The following is a 25549-nucleotide window of genomic DNA, read 5'->3' on the forward strand; positions in this document are numbered from 1 at the left end:
GGGTTTCTCTGTATTGTTTTGGAGGCTGTCCTGGAACTCGCTCTGTAGACAGGCTGGCCTCGAACTCACAGAGATCCTCCTGACTCTGCCTCTGCCTCCCTAGTGCTGGGATTAAAGGCGCGTGACACCAACACCTGGCTCAGGCACTCTTTAGTACAGCTCCAGGAAGTTGCTTTAACTCAAAAGCTTACATGTCAATTTGTAACACGAAAAATAAAAGACCCTGAGACAGATACGGAGGTTCAACCTAAAGATCAGGGAAGCAAAGCAGCCAGCCACTAGCTTTTACTACTACCTCAGGCTGAATGGGCTGATCCACACACGAGTTCTTCACCAAGCCGCACACTGCAGCCTCTCCTCAGCACGACTGGAGAATCCTGAGACTTCAGTGTCTTCCTATCCTCCTTGATATTGAGTCTTCCTATCTTCAGTATGGCTGGGGAATCAATGTTTCATCTTCAGTGTGGCTGGAGAATGAATGTCCCCTACTGAATACTGAAGACCCTGCTTCTATCTTTTATACCCCTCTAGTGCTGGGATTAAAGACATGTTACTTTTAGACTGATTCAATCTCGTGTATCCTTGGGTGGCCTTGAACTCAGAAAGATCCATCTATCTCTTAATCCTGAGTCCTAGGATTATGTGTACCACTACCTATTATCTTCTGGCTCCTGGGATTAAAGGTGTGTGCCTGGCTTCTATGACTTGTGGCTGACTTTGCTTCTTGAATTCTTAGGCAAGGTTTAATAAATCATAAATAATATATCACTATATCAACATCTGTATGACTATTCCTTAATTTCACCAACAAATGCTACTGGTTTTTAATGAAATGAAAGTCAGCGTGTAGCTTCCTTTCTGTTTGAATGACAATGGCCCCCAGAGGCTCATATATTTGACTGTTTGGTCTCCAGTTGGTAGAATTGTTCAGGGAGGAAATTTCTAAAGCTGCTAACCAAGCCAAAGGGAAAACAACTGGGAACAAAGCTAGACATTTTGTACTTTTCTCAAAGCACTTCTGAGCACTTCTCACAGTTGTAATCATTCACTTTCTTGCTAACGACCCAACAACTCAAGCATCGATGTGCTTCTGGTGCTCTGCGGCAGGGCAGGAGCCCTTGCTGGGGAGAGTCCTGGCCCTGACAGCAATAGTTCTGGGGCTACCTATTTAAACAGCAGAAAATGCTGGCCAGAGGAGACAAACTGCATTTTTTTTTGGCAATTTATCTTCTGATTTTGTTTTTAATGTATAAAGTTATGAATTGAAGTAAATACAATATTGCTGTACAAATTTATTAAATTTAAAAAGATCTTAAAGATTCTTCTGTTCCTTGCACATTTTTATTTACTTAATCATACAGTAGTTATTAAAAATTTTACTGATAATATACAATAAAATCTACTGGGAGTGGCATACCAGGTTATTTTTGCGAATTGCTTCTTTCGTGTTTCCTGATGATGTCCATGAGGTTAGCCCCTGTGACCAGATTGTCCTGGGCTTCTTTGTCTCTCTGCTGCTCCTTTCTCCTCTGCTCATGAAGGTAAGGGGAATTCAGCAGTTGTGGGGGGAGAATGGATCCTGTGGGCTTCACTCTTTTGGCAACATCCCAGAAGAGCCTTTTAGAGTTGTTATTTATGAAAGTAATTGCAGTTCCATTTTGACCGAGTCTCCCCACTCTGCCAACCTGAAACAAAATGCAAAAAGACATTTTTAAGTCTCATTCATTTCAAGAGAAATGAAGACTATCATTAAAGCTATTTATACAGCTTACATTCGTTCAGATAGGTTACTTTGCTTTTTCTTTTGTCAGCATGTGCATGCATTTGTGCATGAATGAGTGTGTGTGTGTGAATGTGTGTGTATGCTGGGTACTGAACCCAGGGTCTCAGGTGTGCCAAGCATTGAACACTACCCCTGCACTACAATCCTGATAGTGTTCTCTGGACTGTGTGTCTTTTTTTTTTTTTTTTTTTTTTTTTGGTTTTACGAGACAGGGTTTCTCTGTATTATTTTGGAGGCTGTCGGTCCAGCCTAGCCTCGAACTCACAGAGATCCGCCTGCCTCTGCCTCCCAAGTGCTGGGATTAAAGGCGTGCACCACCACCGCCCGGCTGGACTGTGTGTCTTATTTATGAAATCAATTTAGAGGCCGATGTGGTGATCTCTTATTTACATAACAAATAAAACTTGCCTGAAGATCAGAGAGTGGAGCTATCTACTAGCTAACCATAGAGGTCTGGAGGTCTGTAGAGACATACAGGAAGGGGTATGGCTGGGCAGAGAGGAAGTGATAAGACAGGAGGAGACAGGAGCTCAGTCTCCTTTTGGTCGGGAAGTTGAGTAGGTAAGATGGCTGTGGTTTTGCTCTCTCATCTCTCTGATCTCTCAGCATTTCCCCCTACATTTGACTCTGGGCTTTTATTATTAAGACCTATTAGAACTCAGGTTACAGGCTGATGCCAACATATGTATTTTCTTGCTATCTTAATTTTAATGAAATAGCACAAACGGACTATTTTTTCTAACTTCTGTGCTTGAAATGTTAGACTTAAGATATTTCATTTTTCCAGAGTTCTCAGTTTGACAGAACTGGACACAAATTTGTGATTCAAACATTGAAATCGGTAACTAGCACAAGATCTACTTGTTTCTAAATACAAGAAAAAAAAAACCACTCTGAGAAAGTTCATCAGTAGAAACGTAAAATCTGAAGTCTATACTTAGAAATATTTAATGAGCCAGGTGTGGTAGCACACGCCTTTAATCCCAGCACTCAGGTGGCAGAGGCAGGTGGATCTCTATGAATTTGAGGCCAGCCTGGTCTACATAGGAGTTCCAAGACAGCCAGGGTTAGAAAGACCCTACCATAAAAAATAAGAAAACAAAGAAGATATTGAGATGAACTGATGGTTCCTATATAAGATAGTTTTAAAGTTGTAAAAAAGTTCAAAGGGCTGAAGGCCTCTAGGGAAGGAGAGGCAAAGTGAGGAAGCGAAAACTGTGGTCTGGGGTCAGCTTCTAGCTTTATCTGACTTGCTTCACTATATTGTGGATTGTTCAAATAAAATACAAAAGAGGAGAAACTTTCACAAATCATGTATTTGATGAAATACTTAAGGCTAAATAATAAAGATGACCTAATTTAAAAACTGGACAAAAGATGTGAACCTTACCAAAGCAGATATACAAATAGCCAGGAAATATTGAAAGGCTGTTCCTGCAGCTCCATTCATCATTGAGGAAATGCAAACCATAACAAAACACCATTTCATGGTTACTAAGGGTGTATAATCAAGAAGACAGGTTAAAGTGTTGAATGAGTGCTTGCCTGGCAAGGAGGAGGCCCTGGGTTAGATCCCCAGCAGGATATAAACAAGGTGCAGTAACGTGTGTCGGTAATTTCAGCAAAAGGATCAGAAGTTCAAGGTTGCCCTCAGCTACACTGAGATTTAAGGTTATCAAACCTTGACTTCAAAATCATCAGTCAATCAGTCAAAGAATAACAAGCATTGGCAGATGTAGAGAAGCTGGAACTCACATATTGTTGGAGAATATGTAAAAGCTACTCTGGAAAACAATCTGGCAGATCCTAAAAATGTTAAACCCAAAGTCATCATATAATTGGACAATTCTGATCCTAGGTACTAGCCAACAGGAATAAAAATGTGTGAACAGAAGAACCTGTATATGAGCATTGATAGCAGGGCCACTGATATTAATAGTAGTCAAAAAATAAAAAGTACAATTTGTGAATGAGTCCACAAAGGTGGCATACCCTAAATGGAATATTTTTGGCAATAAAAAACAAATTTTAAATATACATGCTATAAAATGGGTAAATGTTGAAAACATGTTAGTAAGAAAAAAAGTTAGTAAGAAAAAAATCATGCAATGATTCCTTTTTCACAAAATGACCACAAGAGTCAAATCTACAGAGGCAGAAAGCAGAGTTCAAGTGGTTGCTCAGGGATGAGGGGTGTCTGTGTTTGCTCTGGAATGGGGAATGACTGGGGCATCTGGAATCCCCATTTGAAATGGGGGCGATATGGAACATCTTTTTCAGGGTAGAAAACATTTTCTAGAACTGACTATAGTCATGTTTGTACAACCGTATGAATATATTTAACATTTGATTGTTTAGATTCACTTTAAATGAGTGGGTTGTATAGCATCTGAACTGTATCTACTGATGACTCACAGTGAGATACAGAATGTAGCAGGGAGTGGGGGTGCACACCTGTAATCCCAGCTACTTGGGAGGCTGAGGCAAGAAAACCAAATGTTTGAGGTTATAGCCTGATCAACTTGGAAAGACACAATCTCAAAATTTAAAAAAAGGGGGGTGGGGGTCTGGAGATGTGGCTTAGTGGTTGAGTGTTTGCCCAGCATGCACATAGCCCTGGGCTTAATACCCAGAAAAAAACAAAAACAACCTCCAATATTTTCTAAAGGCTAAGTAGCTGATGCTACCTAGTATCAAATTACTTCTCCCAGAAACTTTCTACCATTAAAATTAAAAGCCAGCCACACGGGAATTTCTATTATACTGATCTTTGCCTTGGCAGTTCTACTCTTTTTTTTTTTTTTTTAATAGGGTCTTGCTACACTGCTCAGTATCCACAAACTTCTGGGTTCAAACAATCCTGTTGATTCAGCCTCTCCTGTAGCTGCAACTACCGGTTTGACTACCATGCCCATGGCCAGAGGAACTTGCTCTGTAGTAACACTCATAAAAAAAAAAAAATGAGTACATGAGTGTTACTGCATCATTCTTTCATAGTAAAACACTGAAAACATAACAATCAATAAAGGGTTTGTTAACTCATAGTCCATTCACACAGTATATCATCTTGTAGCAGTTAAAACAGGACAAGCCACCAGGTAAGTCAGTGAAAACATTTAAACAGCCTGGCCATAGAATATGTTCTCCCTACCTATTAACATCTAAATGCCTATTATGTATGCTGATGAGAAAAGACATCTGAGATATATATATATATATATATATATATATATATTTTTTTTTTTTTTTTTGGTTTTTCGAGACAGGGTTTCTCTGTGGCTTTGGAGGCTGTCCTGGAACTCGCTCTGTAGACCAGGCTGGCCTCGAACTCACAGAGATCCACCTGCCTCTGCCTCCCGAGTGCTGGGGTTAAAGGCGTGTGCCACCAACACCTGGCTGAGATATATTTAATAAAGCAAGGCACAGAACAATAGATATGATGTGGTCCCATTTACACATGTGTGATAAATATGTGTACCTACGTACATGTGTGCTTACAATATTTTAACTATTATCTACCAGAACTCAAAGACAGAAAGGAATGATAAAGAAGGCTTATTGCCAGGTGTGGTGGTGCACACTTTTATTACCAGCACTCAGGAGGCAGAGACAGGAGGATCTCTGTGAGGTATGCGACAGACAGAGGGTCTCTGTCTCAAAACAAAAAAAAAAGCTTACTTCTCATCTTATGCCTTTTGTTACATGTACTACTTGTTCCTGTGAATATGTACATCAAGAACTGAAATAATCTAAGACACAGAGAGAATTATAAAAGCAGCTAGCTCTAGCGTCATTCGAACAGAGTTAAGAAGCCTTATACATTCACCAAGCCCAGAGGCCATCACTGTATTGTGTGGGGACTACTGAAAGCCAGGGGTCAGCCTTAGGATGTCACAAAAGGTTAGATGACTAAATTCAGCATATTCTAAGAGGCAAAGAACTGTCTCAATACTGTAACATTTTAGAAAAGCTTCTATCTAAAATTATGAAATACTTGAAAGGAAACATTTTATTTGTTCTAACACTATCTCCTGGAGGATATTCGATTCCGGATAAGCCTAAGTAAAACTCAAAGCTGCAATACAGGGCGGACACTGAAAACTAAGTCAGTGTGGCACTGGGAGGTGAGTCTAAGAGCATTGGAGGAAGGCTGTGCTTGAGGGTTTGTAAGTGATGCTGCAGAAGGAAGACAGAGCAGGCAGCCAGATAACAGCACTAAGTGAAGGCTCTGTTTCTGCCAGAAAGAGGAGCCATTGTTAGTTTTGGCAGCGAAGGAAACAAATGAAACTTTAACAGGTGAAAGACTAGGACAAGTAAGGATATGAAGAGGAGACAAGATTCCTAGAACAACAAGCATTTTAAAGGATCACCTTTACTCTGGACAGCACAGTAACTTAATGCAGTCTTTTAAACAGGTTTCTTTTCTAAATATAAAGGCCACCAATGGACTTACTGAAGCAATAATTTAGTGCCTAAAATGGTTTTTAAAGATTTCTGTGTATGTGTTTTGCCTCTTATGTCTGGGCACCATGAGCAGGTCTAGTGCAGCAGAACCAGAGGAGAGTGCCTGGACCCTGGAACTGGAGATAGATGCTTTTGAGCTGCTCTGTGGGTGCTGGGAATTAAACCAGGTCCCTGCAAGAGCAACAAGTACTCTTATCTACTGAATTATCTCTTCTACTCCCTAACATTAAAAGAATGGTGTGTGAATGAATGCTTTGCCTACATGTATGCATGTACACTATGTGCATGCCTGGGTGTCAGCTCCCTTGGGACTATAGTCATAGATGGCTGTGAGCCACCATGCAGGTTCTGGGAGCTGAACCAGGATCTTCCAGAAGAGTGGATAATGTTATTAATTGCTGAGCTAACTCTCCAGCCCTAAGTATGTATGTATGTGTATGTATATATGTATGTGTATATATATATATATGACTAAAAATATGTAAGGTTTTATGTCCTGCTTTTTAAAAAATGTTTCCTCACCCTTATAGTACCTTATCCAATCAACTCATCAACAAACTGGCAGGACAGGAAGCCCCTTACCTGATGAACATACTCATCCATGCTTGAAGGCATATCAAAATTCACAACCAGCTTGACGTTGACCAAGTCCAGGCCTCGGCCCAGGACCCCCGTGCTCACCACGACCTCATAGTCTCCTTCCAGTAATCCCTTTCCAATAAAGCAAAGAAGTTCATTATTCAGGCCAGGAGTGGTAAGGCATACCTACAATTCCAGCACTCGAGAGACAGAGGCTAGCAGATTTCTATGAGTCCAAAGTCAGCTTGGTCTAGAGAGAGTTCTAGGCCAGCTAGAGGTACATAATGAAACCCTGTCTAAAAAACAATAAACAGTAAAAAAAAAAATTAGTCATTATCTAGAACTTATTTTATATGGCTTTGTGTAATTCTGACTTTTTTTTTAATGTTCACCTCAGTATTCTGTTGCGATAACTTTTCAATAAATAGAAGTCTTATGCTTGAAAAATGGTTGCACCTTAAGTTCTCCCTAACCTCTGTGGAATTTATTTTATTAATTTACTCAAGCGAATCTCTTCCTAAGGTGAGCGTCTGCTTGCCCCAGACCAAACTGACCTGATTTCTGAAACGATGACTTGTGAATTAGCTATCCATTTAGCACACACCCTCTAGAGAGCAGGCTTAATGCTCTCTACACAGAGGCCTAAGCAAGAGGAATAGCGAACTTCACAGTCACTGTTTGCCTTGTGTCCCTGTCACTGAAAAAGGTCTGTCTTATAACCAGCTGGTAATAGGTTGTCGCCTGAAAACGCAGTAAAACAGATTTGGAAGACAGAGAATGCACTGCGCTAAGATCCAACCTTCAGTATGTCTCTCCTTTCCACTTGAGATTTCTCTGAGTGGATGGATGTGCTGTTTAGACCTGTGACTTTCTGAACTGCTTCACTCAACAGATCTGCTCCCAGTTTGCAGTCCACAAACACTAGTACTGGAGGCTTAAAGAGCTTCTTGTCCTGAGGACACAAACAAGAAATTAAATTATTCATAGAGCATAATTTATGTGGAAAGCATCTCTGAAATCATTAGCATGAGCTAATTATTGAATGGTTTACAAATATCACTAAAAGGAAATTATAATTATTTTATAATATAAAATAAAAGCATACTCTTTTTTTAAGATTTATTTATTTATTACGAACACAACACCCTGCCTCCATGTATGTCTACACATCAGAAGAGGGCACCAGATCTCATTACAGATGGTTGTGAGCCACCATGTGGTTGCTGAAAATTGAGCTCATGACCTCTGAAAGAGCAGTCAGTGCTATTAACCTCTGAGCCATCTCTCCAGCCCAAAAGCATACTCTTCTAAAACTAATGTTCTCATTTAAGGATGCACAAACTGTTTGTCCACTTTTCATCATGAATATTACAAATATTTTAAAAATTTAAGGCCCATTACATAATTCTAAACCCCGCTTACTAGTCAATGCAAGCTATCTGTAACTTAATGCCACATTCATAAGCATTTACTTTCCTATATCAGCCACTCTAACACTATTCATAAGCATCTACTTTCCTATATCAGCCACTCTAACACTATTCATAAGCATCTACTTTCCTATATCAGCCACTCTAACACTATTCATAAGCATCTACTTTCCTATATCAGCCACTCTAACACGTTTGTTGAAATTAGTTCAAAGACTCTCAAGGACAGAATAGATAATAAGCACTTTGAAAAAATACATATAATTTTTGAAAGTTAAAATATTGAAGGTGTGTGTGTGTGTGTGTGTGTGTGTGTGTGTGTGTGTGTGTGTGTGTTTGAGACAGGATCATTTTCTGTAGTTCACTTTTTTGGGAGCTCAAAATTATATCCCTAGCTAGTTCCAAATATAAAGTTATTCTTCTGCCTCAGTCTTCCAGATACTGGATTATAAGCATGAATCAATTATGCCCAACTCATGAGGGATACTCTTCATATCTAAATACCTTTGCATAATTAGGAAAAGATTCTGAGTCAGAAGGGATGGCACAAACACTACAAACTCAGTCCTCCATGAGCTGAAGGAGGATTATGAGTTCCAAGTCAGCTTGGCCTACAAAGTGAGACCTCAAAAACAAAATAAAATGTGTCCCCCCCAAAAAACCCCAGCTAGGCATCTACATATTTTCAGAAATAAAACTTTGAGTTGGGCATAGTAGCAAATGCCTTTAATCTCAATACTAAAGAGACAGAGCAGGAGGAGTGTGTCATGAGCCTGGGCTATATGGTGTCAGGAGAGCCAGGGATACACAGCAAAAGCCTGTTTCAAATAAATTTCAGAAGCAAAATTCAATTTGATCCTTACAGAATCCAGATGTAGGTAAAGTGGTTTACTATTAAATATCTTCACCAAAATTCCTCTAAAGCTACGCTTAAATACCAGTCTTTCTGGAGCTGAGGAAAAAGAAACCCAGGTCACAAACAAGGCTAACTGCTTGAATACTCACATTTAGGATTTCGAATAACTTCTTCTTTTTGCCTGGGTCTTCCACCCACAGGATGATCTGCCGCACGCTGGGGCAGGGCAGGTTCTTGTCCCCAGTGATAATCCTCACAGGGTTGTGCAGGAGCTGGTCTGCCAACTGTTCTATGCTGCCTGGAATCGTGGCAGAAACCAAAATGGTCTGACAGTCACCAGGGATGTTTTCCAAAACATCAAGCACTTGCTGTTGAAAGCCCATCTTCAACATGGTGTCAGCCTAAAATGAAGGCATTCTAAAGTCAGGCTTACTCAATACTGCAGCTCAGAATCACCCAGGATAATAATTAAGAACAGAAAAAAATTAAAAATACTGAAAATGCATTAAAGTGCCAAATGACCAATAGGGAAATGTTTATGCAAAATTATAAACTATATGACTTAATGATGCAGATTATTATTACTGATAGCTACAAAAGGCTTATCCATAAGGCATGACAACATGTAACACTGCCATTATGAAAAACAACCAGAAAGCTCTTTAGTGGGTAATAAATTATTGCTTGGAGAAAAGATGCGAACACTGTATAACACAATACTATTTATATTACAAAACAATGTAAGTGTATATAGTTGAGAAATTAATTAAGCTGGGTTTACACTGAAATCCTAGCGCTCATGAGGCTAAGGCAAGAGGACGGAGTTCAAAGCCAGACTGAACTAGAGTGAAATCCTGAAAAACTAGATTGCTACCACAGAGAAGCCTAGAGAGCTGTTGTGTGTAAGGGGAAGGGAGTGCTCACTGCACTCAGTTTTTCAATGCTGAGAATTTAACCCAGGTCTTTGTGCATGTTAGTGTTCCACTATGGAACCACATCTGTTGGCCGTGGATTTTGGAGACGTAGTCTTGGTATGTAGGCTGGTCCTGAACTCATGATCGCCCTGTCTTAGCTTCCCAAGTGCTGGGTTTATAGGCATTAGTCACCATGCCAGTAAGGGCTCACTTCTTGGTTTTCAAAGTTTTATTTCCTTCTAGCCATGGATATATCCTATATAATAAAATTATTTTAAATTAAAAAACTAATGTTGGGATAGCTATGGTTTAAATGTTGACTATGGCCTTAATGTTGGTATTTTTCCCAAATTCATACTAAAACCTTACCACTGATATACCCTAGTTGTCTTCTGTCACAATCTTCCCTCCAGAAGTATCTCCATCCAAATCTCAGTATATACATCACCTTCCCAGAGAGCCTGTGGTTACCAATCTAAGGAAACCCATGGACTGTCCCTGCCATAAAGCTATGGATAGATACACTTGCCACAGCTCCATGGGGCAGAGCTCATCCGCATCCCTTTCCTCTACATCCATTAAACCAACAGTATCCAGCATGTTAAAAACCACAAAAAAAAATACCTTTCTAACTATAGAGACATTCTCAATTCTAAGCACTACATAGACCTAATTTTGTAACAGCCCAATATCAGCGTCCCAAACCTCTTAAAACCCAGGAATTACCTGGGGTGAGTTTTTCAAGATCTTGGGCTGCTGAATCAGACTGTCCCAGGGAGAAAGCCAGTCTAGACTGCATTCACTGGGCACACCAGGCAGTTCTATGTTTTTGTTTGCTTGTTTGTTGTTTGCTTTTATTTGGATAGGGTTTCCAGGTAGCACAGGCTGGCTTTGGATTCACTTATTTCATGTGTCTGAGTATTTTGTCGGATGCATGCCTGTGCTCTATGTGCATGCCTGGTACTTGCAGAGGTCGGAAAAGGGTGTCAGGTCCTCTGGAACTGGGATTACGGATAGTTGTGAGCCACCAGGTGGATGCTGGGAACTGAACCAAGGTCCTCTGTAAGCTCAGCAAGTGGTCTTAACTACTAAGCCATCCCTCCGGTGCCCTCAGACTGGCTTTGAACCCACCCACCAGCATCTGCCTACAAAGTGATGGGGCCACAGGCCCCCTACAAGCACTATCTGACCCCAGGTGGTTTTTGTCACTAGGCAGAGTTGGGCAGAGCCAAGCTTGTTTACTACAATGCTGTGTAAGCAAAACAGCACAGCTTGTGTACAGTCTGACAGAGCCAAGGGAAGCCTCAACCCTCATCCTGAGGGACAGGGGACAGTTTCAGAGTCCCTCATTCTGAAGCAGTGAGGAAGTAGCGGGATGGGGGCAGGGGAGAATTGTAGACCAAAAGGAAAGGCTGACAAGAGACACAGATGGTGACGCTGAGCAGAGGTTTCAAACTTCAAGGAATAACTGAGTCCTGGCCCTCCCTCCTTGAGAGCTATCACTTGCTCTCAGCTCCTGTCTCAGGTTTCTCTGCTGACTCGGCTGCCAACTCCAAAGCCAGGCCCTCAGTGCTCTCTGCTCACTCGCCTCCAGCCTTCTGGTCTTGGAGAACCCAGACAGCACAGACTCCAATTCACGCTTTCTGCATGGAGAAAAACGTTCCCCCTCATCTACTGTTGAGAGGAAGGCCAAACTCAGACAGTGTTAGCAGGACCCAGCATTTACACACTTACCCTTTTCTAAAATTAAAAGCTCAGCTGTAATTAACGGAGTCCCTACTCCAGCTGCCTTCTCCTTCCCCACATGCAGTCATCAGAGGCTCACAAATGGGGACTTTACAGTGACTCTCGGATTTAACCCTTCCGTCTCAGCGCCTTCACCCTGCCCTCGACCCCTTCACTCTTGGCTGGTTTGCTGGCTGCTTGGTCTGATCCTTCTTCTTTAACATCTCTTGCACTGAGCAGGGGAATGGCCTCCCTAAACCACCACTTTTACCAAGCTACACCCAACTCGTAATTTGGAAAGCCTCATTGTCTCCCACATCAAATCCAGAAGCTTCTGCCTCCCTTCCAGGGTCCTCTATAATTTGACTCCACCCTAGCTGCCCAACACTACTTCCTATTATTTCTCAGGAAGGATTTCCCAGGCTGTATGGTCTCCTTCCTTCCCCTCCACAAGTCACTTGGGCATTCTGACTCTGCTTATCTGATCTGTCCTCTGGTTTTTAAAATTGTTCCCATCTTCTGAGGAGCAGTTCAAATTCCATTACTATTTTTTTAAATAGTGCCAAAGCACTTACTCTCTTAATTCTACTCCTGACCTTAACTGATCTCAAAAATTAGCATATCATTTACATAACACAGTATTTTATTTTATAGCAGCTTCCCACACTAGCTGACAAACTACGGATCTCAAGACAAATTCCAACCTTTACCTGTTTTGTGGAAACCCATCACATCCAATCGTTTTCTTCTTCTTCTAATACATTTTTTAAAATGGTATAACAGATAGAATCCACCACCTTGCAAACACAAAGCAAGTTTATGTTTGTTGCATGTATGAACGTGTACCTGCTTGGGCCTGGTGCCGACAGAAACCAGAAGGTGTCAGATCACACATAACAGAGTTCTAGATAGCTGAGAGCCACTGAGTGGGTGCTGGGAATCAAATCCAGGTCCTCTAGAAGAGCAGGAGGCCCTCTTAATCACTGAGCCTATCTCCCTCCCTGAGTATCTCTATATAGCTCAGGCTGGTCTTGAACCTGAGATCCTCCTGCCTCTGCATCTCTGGGTTAGTGCTGTGTTAACAGGCATGTGTCCCCATGCGCTGGCCACCCTTCCACACCCCCCCTACCCCGCGCGCGTGTGTGTGTGTGTGTGTGTGTGTGTGTGTGTGTGTATGTGTATTCATCTAGGTGTACCTGTATACAGACACTCATGCCGATGTGAAGGCCAGAGGTCAACCTTGGGTGTCATTCTCCAGGTGCCATTCATCTAGATTTTTTGACACAGGGTTTCCCAGTGGTCTGAAGCTTGCCAAGCAGGGTAGGATGGCTGGCCTCTGCACCAGGCTTCTGCCTGTCTCCACTTGCCCGTTCTCGGATTACATGAGTGTGCCACCACACTCAGCTCTTATTCATGTGGGTTCTAGAGTGTCTACTCAGGTCCTCACTGACTGAGCTATTTCCTTAGCCTCACATATGGGTTTTTACTTATTTCTGTTTTATTGTTTTGGTTTTCTTGAAGCACAGTCTAGCTATGTAGTCTAGATTGGCCTTGAATTTATGATCCTCCTGTCTTTGGTACTACAATAAGTGGGTTATAGGTGTGTGCCACCATATCAAGCTGGTTATTTTCATATTGCTATGGTGTACAGGCATTATTTTATTTCTGTGTATGAGTGTTTTGCCTGCATGCATGTCTGTGTACCATGTGAATGTCTGGCACCCACAGAGGCCAGAACAGATCATCAGATCCCTAAGAACTGGAGTTACAGACTGTTGTGGGCAGCGATGAGGGTGCTGGGAACTGAACTTGGGTCCTTTAGGAGGGTAGCCAGTGCTCTTCATCACTGAGCCATCTCTCCATCTATTGTTGTAAACAAAGTACTTGCCAATTGTTGACCTACATTGTTTATCTAAGTACTTTTTAAAAGCAAAAATATTCTTTACTTATTCTCTGTGTGTGCATGCATATGTGTGTCTGTAGCTTATGGAACAACTTGCTGGAGTCTGTTCTATCCTTCTGTCATGTAGGTTCTGGAGACTGAACTCAGATTGCCTGGCTTGGCAGCATGCACCTTCACCTGCTGAGCCATCCATCTTGCCAGCTCCATTTGAGTATTTCTGTATGTCAATAGACAGGATAATGCTTTGGCCTTTATTTCAAGTGTATGTCTTTTTGCTCAAAATTTCATTATAATGTGGGTTTGAATCATAACGAAAATGTTTATGCAATTCTATCCACATGTCCAGAGTTGGTTAATCTGGACCTGCACAGATAACTTCCATACTACCTTCTGCTGAAACAATCCACAAGGCTGATTGCTAGCTCCTTTCCCTTCTGAGTTACACAGAAACCACACCCCTTAAATGCTGGGGCCCATGGGCAGCAGCTTCACATAACAGACACTCTGAACATGACTGCTAAGCAGATACTTCGTTCGTACTATGATTTGCCATGATTTCCTATAAGCCCTAGGAATCCTTAATTACTGCAAAACTTAAGATGAAGATGAGTGCAACCTAACCCACCCAAAGGCCATCCAGGAAAACACTGACTTAGCAGACCTTTCAAAGGATTCACTATATTATTCTTCATTTCTTTTAGAAATCTTAGTCTGAGACATTTTACAGCATTGCTCATTTTCACTACTACTCTATAAGATTAAATAACTTGCCCAAGTTCTCATAGGAAGTGATTACAAAGAAAGTTCAAACTCTGGTCTTGAGAGTCTTGGCTATATCATCTTTACATATCTGTTTACCGGGACAAGGGCACACCAGGGTGTGGTCACTGGACACAGTCTGGCACTGTACTTTTATCACTGCCGCACACCACCAAAGTGCTGTCACTGCTGGTGGAGAACATGGAAAAATGTGCCTTGGAAGCAGGGATGCCAGATGCCCAGTTCTCATGCTTGACTGCACGATGTTATATGGTCTAATCAATGTGATAATAATAGTAATAGTAATTGATAGCAATGTAGGTACGGCAGGATGGCTCAGTGGGTAAAGGCACTTGCAGCACAAGCCTGCTGAACTAACTGAGTCCAATCCCTAGAACCATGATGAAAAGGAGGCACCGACTTCCAAAAGCTGTCCTCTGACTTCCACACAGGCGTGACGGCATGCACACTTCTGTGCACATATCCATGTACATGTGCACACACACACAATAATAACCATCATCACAGTAATAATAATAAATAAAAATCAAGTACAAACAATATAGTGCTGACAAGATGGTTCCGCGGGAAAGGTGCGTGCTGTCAATACTGACAACCTGAGTTTGACCCTGGAACCACATGTGGAAGAGAGAACTGACTCCCACAACTCACTTCACAGCAAGTGCATGAGTACATACACACGTTATTTATATATATGTATATATATATACACACACTAATATACATATATAATAAAATAATGCACTTACTTCATTTTACATTTCAGAAAGTATAAAGTGCCTGATACGTTAATAAAAACAAAAATTTCTCAACACTGTATCAACACCCATATAGAAAAAGAACCATTTTCAAACACCATCAGATAACCATTATCAGCTACTTCTACAGTTCCTGTAAATAATTATTGTCCCTGATTTTTTTTAAACAGCAGGAAGCATAAAATGTTTTTAAAAAATCTATCATTGTGAAACTGGAGAGGTAGCTCAACGGTTGAGTAGTTACTTAGCATGCAGAAGGTCCCAGGGCCAGTTCCCAGGACTGCAAAATAAAACAAAAGCCCAAAACCTTATCACCGAGATTATAGTACCCACTGAATTTGAGTGTTCTGCACTAGAAAAGATAGCTTTGGTTTAAATAAGTGAATCATGCCTCAGTTTAGCTGCAGTGTACATAGAAGTCAGTGTAAGACCCAGTAGAATATATTTTTACAAGTACCTACATTTTTTTCATTCAGAGAATGCTCTGAATATATAATGACCTTACACTTTTAAGTAAATTATTTAAAATCAAGTGATTGTTTTTAACATGTATATGCAATGTATGTATGCCTGCAGGTACATGTACAAGCATGTCCATATATGCATGTGAAGGCTTAGAGGTCAATAGTGACTATCTTTCTCAATCACTTTCCACATCATTTTACACCCCCCCCCTACAAATGCACCCCCCACACACACTTACTTTTCTAGGTATGAATATGTGCGTGACTGAGATCTGAACTCAGGTCATCAGGCAGCAATAAACAGTAAGAAAACCATGCCTAAACAAGGTTGTTCTCTGACCTCTACACCTGCACCCTATCACAGGCCATGAGACACAAATGGCAAATACTCCTACCCACTGGGCCATCTTCGCAGACCCTCACCTTAGCTTTTGGGACAGAGTCTCTATCGGAACCCAGAGCTCACTGACTGGCTGGCCAGTGCTCCAGGATCCTCCTGTCTCTGACCTCCTTGCACTGCTGTTTTGGACACGCACCTCCATGCCCAGACTTTATGTGAGTGCTGAGGACCGGAACCCAGGTCCTTATTACACTTATGCAACGTGGACTTTAATCACTGAGTCATCGAGCCAACCTAACAAGTAATTTTTAAACAGTACTACTTACTTCATCTACTACCACAATTTTTATGCCACTGAGTGATACAGAACTCTGTTTTATTATATCCAGAAGTCGTCCAGGGGTTGCTATGATGACCTGAATAAAAGAGCAAAGGCAAATTTAAAATTAGATAACATTCACTCAATATTTTTTGCTTTCTTTGGAGATAGGGTCTCACTGCGTACCCCAGGCTTGCCTTGAACTTGCAATCCCCTTGCCTCCACCTTCTGAGTACTGGGATTACAGGTGTATGCTATCACAGCTGGCTTTTCATTCTGGGTTTTTTTTGTTTTGTTTTGTTTTTTTGCTTTCAAGACAGGGTTTCTCTGTGTTGCTTTGGAGGCTGTCCTGGAACTCGCTCTGTAGACCAGGCTGGCCTCGAACTCACAGAGATCCGCCTGCCTCTGCCTCCGGAGTGCTGGGATTAAAGGTGTGTGCCACCAACGCCCAGCTCTTTCATTCTGTTTTTACTACTTTATATATACCAGGTTCTGTGTAAAGAACCACAATGTATATAAGTCATAGTTTCTGCTCTCAGAAAATATGCCATCTATAGGAAGAAATAAGTAAAAAATGTTATTGTGATACATATAATGTACAAAAAATGGAGAAGTCTGTTCAGTACATAAAACATAAAGATGCGGGCTGGAGAGATGGCTCAGAGGTTAAGAGCACTGGTTGTTCTTCCAAAGGTCCTGAGTTCAATTCCCAGCAATCACATGGTGGCTCACAACCCTCTGTAGTGAGATCTGTCGCCCCCTTCTGGACTGCAGGCATATGTGCAGACAGAATACTACATAATAAATAAATCTTAAAAAAAAACTGAGTGAAGTAGTAACAAGATTTTTAAGGGAGAGGGACCTGGAACTGACTTGTGAAGCAACCTTGTTTCTTATCTAAATTTAAACTGAAAAATAAATTAAAAAAAAACATAAAGATGCATCTAAAGGATCAAAGGGATGAAGGTGAGTACTTCAACACACAACAACAAAAGAACACCCATGTAGCCCCTAGAGTGGGTGTCTACAAAGGGCTCCTCGAAGAAAGGCATGATTCCAGCATGGCCAGAGGGGAAAAATTAGGCAAATAGACCACCTTAGTAGATAGGAAGTACTCAGAGATAATGAAGATATGACGTAAAGCCACAGAATCTAGCTCAAGATACTCCTACTGTTCAAATCAAGGTCAAACCAAATCATAATTTGAGACTACACCTTTAAATAAAACAGAAAACCCTGATGCCATACTGATGAATACAAGACATTTGTGTATCTCAAAGTACTTCTTCCAAAATATTTACTAAATACAAAAGGGAAAAATAAACCTTACAGTTAAAAGACAAGTTCACATTCTGCAAAGTAGAGGTATAGCTGAGTGGTAGAGTCTTCCCCTAGTGAAGTGCGTTGGTGGCACACACCTTTAATCCCAGTACTCGGGAGGTAGAGGCAAGTGGATCTCTGTGAGTTCGAGGCCAGCCTGGTCTACAGAGTGAGTTCAAGGAAGCCTTCAATACAATACAGAGAAATCCCATCTCAAAAACAAACAAAAAAGAAAACGGCCCCCAAAGGGAGTGGCACTATTAGGAGGTGTGGCCTTGTTGAAGTAGCTGTGGTCTTACTGGAGGAAGTGTGTCACTGTGGAGGTGGGTTTTGGGGTCTCATATATGCTCAAGACTGCCCAGTGTCTCAGTTCACTTCCTGTTGCCTGCAAGATGTAGGACTCTCAGCTACTTCTCCAGCACCACTCTGCCTGCACGTCACCATGTACCACCATGATGATAATGGACTGAACCTCTGAAAATGTAAGACACCCCATTAAACAGAAACCCTAACTAAGACACCTAGCATACATGAGACCTGGAGTTCCACCCCAGTATCTCAAGGAAGAAAAAAAAAGCTACCAAAACGAATGCAACGAAAAGAACAAAGTGTACTTCTCTTTACAGTGGTTTGTGAGCTGGCCATGGTAGAACATACCTGTAATCACAGCACTTCAGATGCAAGAGGACTGATCCCAAGAGACAGAGGAAGGATGGGCGGGAGGGCGGGCTGGCTCAGCAGGCAAGAGCACTTGCTATCCAAGCACAAGGACCTGAGTTCAAGGCCTCAGCACCCACAGAAGTTGGATACGTCTGCATGTGTGTCTGTCCTCCCAGCACTATGGAACTCCAGCTTCAGTAAGAGAACCCGTCTCAAGGGAGTGACTCAGTGTGACATAGTACGACAACCCGTGTCCCCTCTGGCCTCTCCAAGTGCACTGGAGTACATACCTGCACACACATGAGCACATACATTGCACATACACACACATACACACACACCATATACATACAGAAATTTAAAAAGAACACCCTGGAAGGATGGTTCAGTGGTTAGGAGCAGCGCTGTTCCCAGCACCCACCTGGTGGCTCACAACCATTTGTAACTCTAGCTCCTCTACACCAGCCACATACATGGTGTGTATACATACATACAGCCAAAACACTCGTATACATAAAAAATCTAAGAGTGCAATAAGAAATCAACAAGAAGAACAAGTGACCTGTAAATCTTAGAAGTGTCAAAATCATGGGGGAAAAACAATTGTAAGGACAGCAAACTGAAGAGGACAGAGATGCTGTCTTAGTTTCTTCGTTCTGGGTCACAATTCAAGTGTGGCAGGGACATTCACGATCAGAAAGCAGAGAGCAGTAACTTCATGCTGTTGCTCTGCTTGAGTTTTCCACTTTGTACAGTCCAGGGTCCCCTGCCAGGGAATGAATGGTCAGCCCACATTAGTCACTGCAATCGAGATAAGCCCCCAGGGCATGCCCAAAGGCTCATCTCTGAGGTGACCTCACACACACCATCCAAATACAACATATGATCCTGGTGTGCCTTATTTTTTTAACGATTGTTTTTTGAGACAGGCTTTTTTTCTGTAACCCAGACTGGCCTTGAACTCTCAATTTTCTTGCCTCCAAAACCACAGTGCTAGAATTAGAAGTTGCCACTATATACAGCTTAAACTGGATTTTTGTGCTAGGGGACTAGGTATAGAGTAGGTGTGTGTGTGTGTGTGTGTGTGTGTGTGTGTGTGTGTGTGTGTGTGTGTGTAGGTGGAAGAATTATAAAAATGTGAATGGGCTCCAAAGTGCAGATGACATGCTGATTTCTGATCTATTCTAATATGTCAGTGTTAGATCCTGAATCTGTAAATGCATTATGGACATGCAGAGTAATGTCCAAGTCATAGAAATCACATTCTGAAATATATGAGAATGACAGAGAATCAAGCCAGAAACTTACACCCAAGAAACCAGGAAGAAAGAGGTTTCTTATATTATACTGGTTTCTTTTGTTCATATTGAAGATTTTTTAAAAAATTGTATGAAAATATTGTATCTAGTCATCTAAGTGGCTAAATATTGCAAGCTGGAGTTTACCCCCAGTGTATTAAGTATTTGTTTTCTAGGAATGAAATGTAGCCAGAATGATGGAGCAAGCTCAGCACTCAAAAGGCTGGGGTGGATGAACGTAAGCTGGAGGCTGGCTAGCATATAAGAACTTGTCTTGAAAAACCAAGAGAAGAATGAACTTCAGCGCTATCTATTTGAAGGTGGGTAGAACTGGACCTACATGTCTATATGCATCATAATGTTTCAATGCTGTGCAGTAAAAATAGGCCAAATGCTTATATTAGATTCTAGCAAGTTCTACTAACTCAATGCAGCTCTAAGATATTTTAATTGTTTACCTTATAAACATGTACTGCTGAACTTACCATTTTTCTCTGTTTTAGATAGTGGAGGTCTACAATGAAAATCAGTGACGCAATTCCACACTAATGACCAATCAGCAATGTCTTACAAGTGTATTTGACATGTTTTAAATTTCCTAGACATATGTGATAAGATGTATGATAAGCAAGATAGGTATTAATACAGTTTTTTTAATACTGTAGTATTTTCATACCTGTTGGTAATTACTTGTCCCTTATCCACACAGTGCTCTCTGACATCTCAGTTTCTCCCTTGGGACTTCAGAACTTCACTGCCATCCCAGAAACTAAAAAGGCAATGTCCAGATAGTAGGGGACCCCAAGGACCAACGACTGCCCCTAGGCTACAGTCAACTGTTACTGGTCAGCCTCTGTGCCAACCTTCCCTTACACTGAATTGACAAGTATGTACAACAATTCTAACTCACGAAAACCAAAGATCACCAAAGTAAAGTCAGCATATATGACACTGTCAGCAAGTTCCAAAGCTACTAGATCACATTACTTTCACAAATCAGAAAACATAACCTACACACAGTAGCACAGTGAAAAGGGGTAGTATAAATTAAGGTTCCAGCTTGGGCAATTATTATTTATTAGCTATGACTATTTAGATAAATCCCACCTTCTGAGATCTGCCTCCTCAACCATGGAAGACGGATACACAAACCTACCTCAGAGCAAACATGGTTACACGAGATGAAGTACATGGAACACCCAACAGAGCTTAGTACACAAGCACTCAGTAACTTGTGCTCCATTCTCCTCCTACATAAACTTTTTGTTTCACTTGTTTTTTTGTTTTTGAGACAAAGTCTCACTTTGTCGCTGTGTGCTGACCTAGAACTCACTATGTAGCCCAGGCTGACTACAGACTCTCAGAAATACTCTTGCTTCAACCTCCAGGGCAGGCATTACAGACATGAATCATTGCACCTGGCTATAAAATTAACTTTAGGAAAAAAACAAGGGCTGGAGAGATGGCTCAGCCGTTAAAGGCTAGGCTCACAACCAAAAATATAGGAAAAAAACAAGACTTAGTTGGCAAAAACCTAAAAGCTACCTAACATCACATCCTCAAGGAGAATCATGTCACTTGCTCGCGCTCTCTCGCTCTCGCTCTCTCTCTCTCTCTCTCTCTCTCTCTCTCTCTCTCTCTCTCTCTCTCTCTCTCACACACACACACACACACACACACACACGTACCTCTATTGCTTACAATATTTTCAAAGGCCTTCCCCCAAACAGGTGCTTACCTTCACATGCTGTCGTAGGCGATGGAGCTGTGGGGGTAAGGGTAAGCCCCCCACAAGAAGCACTGTCTTCATGCGTGGCAGACCACTCATCAACTCCTTGGCTTGCCTCTCTATCTGGATGGCTAATTCTCTTGTTGGCGTAAGAATGAGTGCCGATGGAGTTTGATCCTGCGAAGAGGAGAGAAGCAGCTTAGACACCCCAACAATGATGAGCTCCTGCTGCCATGAACTGTACCCTTCACAGTGACACACACTGTCAGCCCCAGGTATGAGTTCTTTGCTCACCCCAAGCACAGTTTTCCTCCAAAAATTACCAGAAATTGAACCCATTTCTTACACAACTTAGACAACTAAGGATCCAAAGTGGATAAGGCAAGAAAGCTCTCCTCTTTCGAGGAGGAATCCCACGGTCATCACGAAGACCCACCAAAGCTTAGCACTGTATCTGGATTCTCCACTCATACACAGTTATATATATAGTTATATATTTTTTTTGGGCAAAGAACTTGTTTATATATGGATGCATGAAAGGCATCCACATCCCATCTTCTCCCTTCGCTCTATTAATCACCCATATACTTTGGACATCTAGTACTTTCCCCTCGCGGTATCTTCTACTGCTTTCTTTACCTTCCTCTCCACCTACCCTTCTTGCCACATGCGTAGCCCACAAGCCAACCCGGACAGGCTGAGCATCCTCAACCCACAAGTCTGAAACCAAAATGCACTTTAAATACTAAGACTTTTGAGCACTAACACTGAGTTCAAAAGTTTCAGATCCTGGGGACAGTAGGGATATCCCAGTGGTTAGAGCACTTGCCCAGCACTCCCAAGGCAGCTTACTACCTCCTGCAACTCCAGTTATGGGAGCGCCAACATCCTCTTCTGGCCTCCAGGGACACAAGACACATATGTGGTACACTGACATACATAGGAATGTACTCGTAACTCAAATAAAATTATAATTAAAAAAACCGTTTCAGATTCTGGAGCATTTTATGTCTTGGATTTCTGAATTAGGGATGCTCAACCAGTAAAGTCTATGCAAATATTCAAAACTGGAAAAACTCCCAAATCTTAAATACCTCTGGTTCCAAACCATTTCAGATGACACTTGGCATGTACTAGGAAAACGGATATGCAGAGCTTGTGAAACTGCGTGAAAAAGCTTTATGCACTGCAAACTAACAAAGAAGCAAGCAGTTCTTGTTCTGTTTTGCTCGAGACACGGTCTTACTACATAGTCTAGGCTGTCCAGGACCCAGTTTTCCTGCCTCAGTGCTGGGCTACAGGCTTGCGCCACTAGGCCCAGCAGGACTACTTAAAGATGAACCATGGGTCACAACTAAGAGTGCACTTTGAGCTGGGCGATGATGAAACCTCGCCAGGAGGTAGAGACAATTAGATCTCTGTGAATTTGAGGCCAGCCTTGTCTACAGGGTGAGTTCTAGGACAGCCAGGACTGCAAAGAGAAACCCTGTCTTGAAAAAACCAATACATATATATCTATATATCTATATCTATCTATAACTATATATACTTTGATATGATGTAACTCTATAACTTTAATATACAATGTCAGTTTCTCCAAAACCCAAGAGGCTTAGCGGGCATAAACTACAGCTCAGCCATCTGGTAAACAGGGTTTTCCCTCCAGATCAAAACTTTGTTCTTTTATAGAAAACCTGCTAAAAATAAAAATGTTTGGTAAGGAAATTAACTCTTAGACCTTCCAGGAAGAAGTCTTTGGTTCAACACAATAAAAAGAATATTCTTTGAAACGATGCCTCACATACAAAACAGAAGCAAAATCACCAGGGGAGTCAGTGACTTCGTACACAAACGCTGAGCGGAGGCTTGCAATGAATTAGCTATGAAGAAATGGTGCATCTGTCTCTGAGGAGAATACATGGCAGGTCTATAAATTACCTCCAGCAAAGCTCGGATGATGACAGGAAGGAGAAAGGCAGCAGTTTTCCCCGAGCCGGTGTCTGCACTGGCCAGAATGTCTCTCCCCAGAAGCCCCACAGGGATCATCTGCATCTGGATGGGAGTTGGAACGTCGTAGCCCGATTTCTTCAAGTTCTGGTTTAAGGTCTCAGGGAAGCCACAGTGCTCAAAGTCAATAATGGGCCTGGCAACTTCTTGTCCTTGAACCGAGATTCCTAGCTGCTGTTTAAGGGTTTCAATCTGGTCCTCCCTCAGGGTCACAATAAAGGGGTGCTCTTTGTAGACATAAGAGGCGTCCAGGGGGGACTCTGGCTCGGAAGCAGCTCTCTGCGGACTGCTAGCCTTTAAAGACTCTTCCTCTTCCTTAGCTCGCAGCAGATGTTTGGCTTTGCACTCCAAGCTACACACATCTTCATCCGTCTTATCACAGATATACTCTCCGTAGCGACCACACACAACACAGACAGGCTCCCCAGGCTCTGCCCAACGCTGGGTTTTGGAGAATGACTTCACAGGCTCTTCGGAGGGAACACTACTGTCCTTCACACCCTGCTCAGGTCCTACCAAGCAAACCTCGGCCAACTGGCTAGAAGGACTGGGTAAGGCACTGCCAGGCCTGATGGCCGCGACAGCTTCTTTTGTGACTGAGGCGTGAACTGGGATATTTTTGTCTCTGTCCAGCGGAAGGTCTTCGGCTTCTGGCTTACTTTTCTTACCTACACAGCTTTTGAGGTCATCATTAGAATTCCTCTTGATTTTCAATGATCTTGGAACAAACATTCTTCAATATTCTGTTGAGGAAATTGCACCAAGAGATATATTTTACCCTCAATTAAGCTCACATTAGTACCATATTACAGTGTGTCAGCCAGCTTTACTCAAAGCAATAGTGAAGACATCATATCCCTACTTATGCCAAACTTTTCTTCCACTTACCAGTTTCCTTCTCCTACACACACACACACACACACACACACACTTCCTCATAACCCTGCTGTGCATACCACCTACTTCTGTTTACTGATCATTTGTGCTTTCAAGGGTCAGACATTATAGAAATTCTATAGCCAATCAACTGCATTTTCACAAAAAACTGGGCACTTCACAATTAGAATGCTAAAAAACCAAAACTACAGACCAAACAGGAAAACAATGCTATTATGTTTATATAAGTAACAGAGGGCCCATTCTGTGTACTGCTGCTTTTTCTTATCTTCACAACCAGGGAAAGTAAGTTACTGCAACCTTAAACTCACACATGTATCATTATCATTATATTACATATACACCAGCATAATAAATACATGCATATCTACATATATATATATATATATATGATTGGAGATGTATTTCACTGGTAGAGTTCTTTGCTAGCAGGTGAGGGTCTGAGTTCCACATTCCAAAGAAAAACACTGATAAACACACACACACACACACACACACACACACACGATGAATATCAGCTACCTAAGTGTTTATTTATTCAAAAAACAATTTCTAAGTGTTAGAAACCAAATATTCTTGCCCTGGAGAACATTAGAAACGTTTCCACATATTAGTGAGTGGGGAAAGAATGTTTAACCTCATTTGGGGTCTAAGAAACAGACTGATAATTTTCTTTAAAAAAAAACTTAAGAAATCGCTAGATCCTATTTTCTATTAAAAAACAAAAACCATGGCACCCAAACCTCCTAGAGGATCTGGCAGGGCCATCAGGAAGGGGTGGGACCGCCGAGGGCAGCAGAGAGCCGGCAACCCACTCCTCCCGCCCTCGGCAACGCCCGCACCCCGCGCGTTCCCGCCCTTCCCATCCGCCCGCGGGCCCGCGCTCCGGGCGCGCGCACGTTCGAGGACCCCGGCCAGCGGCGGGATTCAGCCTGCTGCCGCCTCGCGCCAGGGTTACAGAGCACAGGGGCGGGAGCCGGAGGCCCGAGCTGCCAGGGCGGCGCACGCTCACCCGCGCAGGCCCGGCTGCGTCCGCTCTCGCTCGGGCCGCTCCTTTCCAGGCGCTGGGCCGAACTTCCGGCCGGCTGGCCCGGGCAGCTACGCGTACCCGGCCGGGGTCTGAGGGCCCCGCGCTGGCGCGCGACAGGGGGCGGGGCTCCAGGTGGCCACGCCCTCGCTGTGACGCGCGGCGGGCGGGCGGGCGCGCAGGGAGAGGAGGGAGGAGGAAGGGAGAGGGAGGAGGAGACAGGAGGAGGAGGGAGGAGGAATCCTTTTGGAAGAGTGAACGTCAGGAGTAGGCTGGTGAGAAAGCAGAATTGCCAG

General features: G+C 42.4%; 1 protein-coding gene across 3 annotated transcripts; it reads right to left on the reverse strand.

The window, feature by feature from the left end:
• Positions 1-54: 54 nt before the first annotated feature.
• Positions 55-25374, reverse strand: Ddx59 (DEAD-box helicase 59). 3 transcript variants are annotated; one of them, XM_040738227.1, is made up of 9 exons: positions 25239-25374; positions 23261-24072; positions 21332-21499; positions 16323-16412; positions 9262-9513; positions 7626-7778; positions 6830-6958; positions 1418-1685; positions 55-436 (listed from the first exon to the last, which is right to left on the reverse strand). In XM_040738227.1, exons 2-8 carry the CDS (start codon positions 24059-24061, stop codon positions 1422-1424), a joined length of 1857 nt encoding a protein of 618 aa, XP_040594161.1. In that variant the 5' UTR covers positions 24062-24072; positions 25239-25374; the 3' UTR covers positions 55-436; positions 1418-1421. The 3 variants fall into 3 exon arrangements, with proteins under 3 accessions (XP_040594161.1, XP_005073490.1, XP_040594160.1); XM_005073433.4 differs by lacking the exon at positions 55-436 and having other exon boundaries at positions 1328-1685; XM_040738226.1 differs by lacking the exons at positions 55-436; positions 25239-25374 and adding an exon at positions 24970-25085 and having other exon boundaries at positions 1328-1685.
• Positions 25375-25549: the final 175 nt, after the last annotated feature.

This window comes from Mesocricetus auratus, unplaced genomic scaffold (assembly GCF_017639785.1).
Source record: "Mesocricetus auratus isolate SY011 unplaced genomic scaffold, BCM_Maur_2.0 Super-Scaffold_100676, whole genome shotgun sequence".
NCBI classification, from domain to species: domain Eukaryota; kingdom Metazoa; phylum Chordata; class Mammalia; order Rodentia; family Cricetidae; genus Mesocricetus; species Mesocricetus auratus.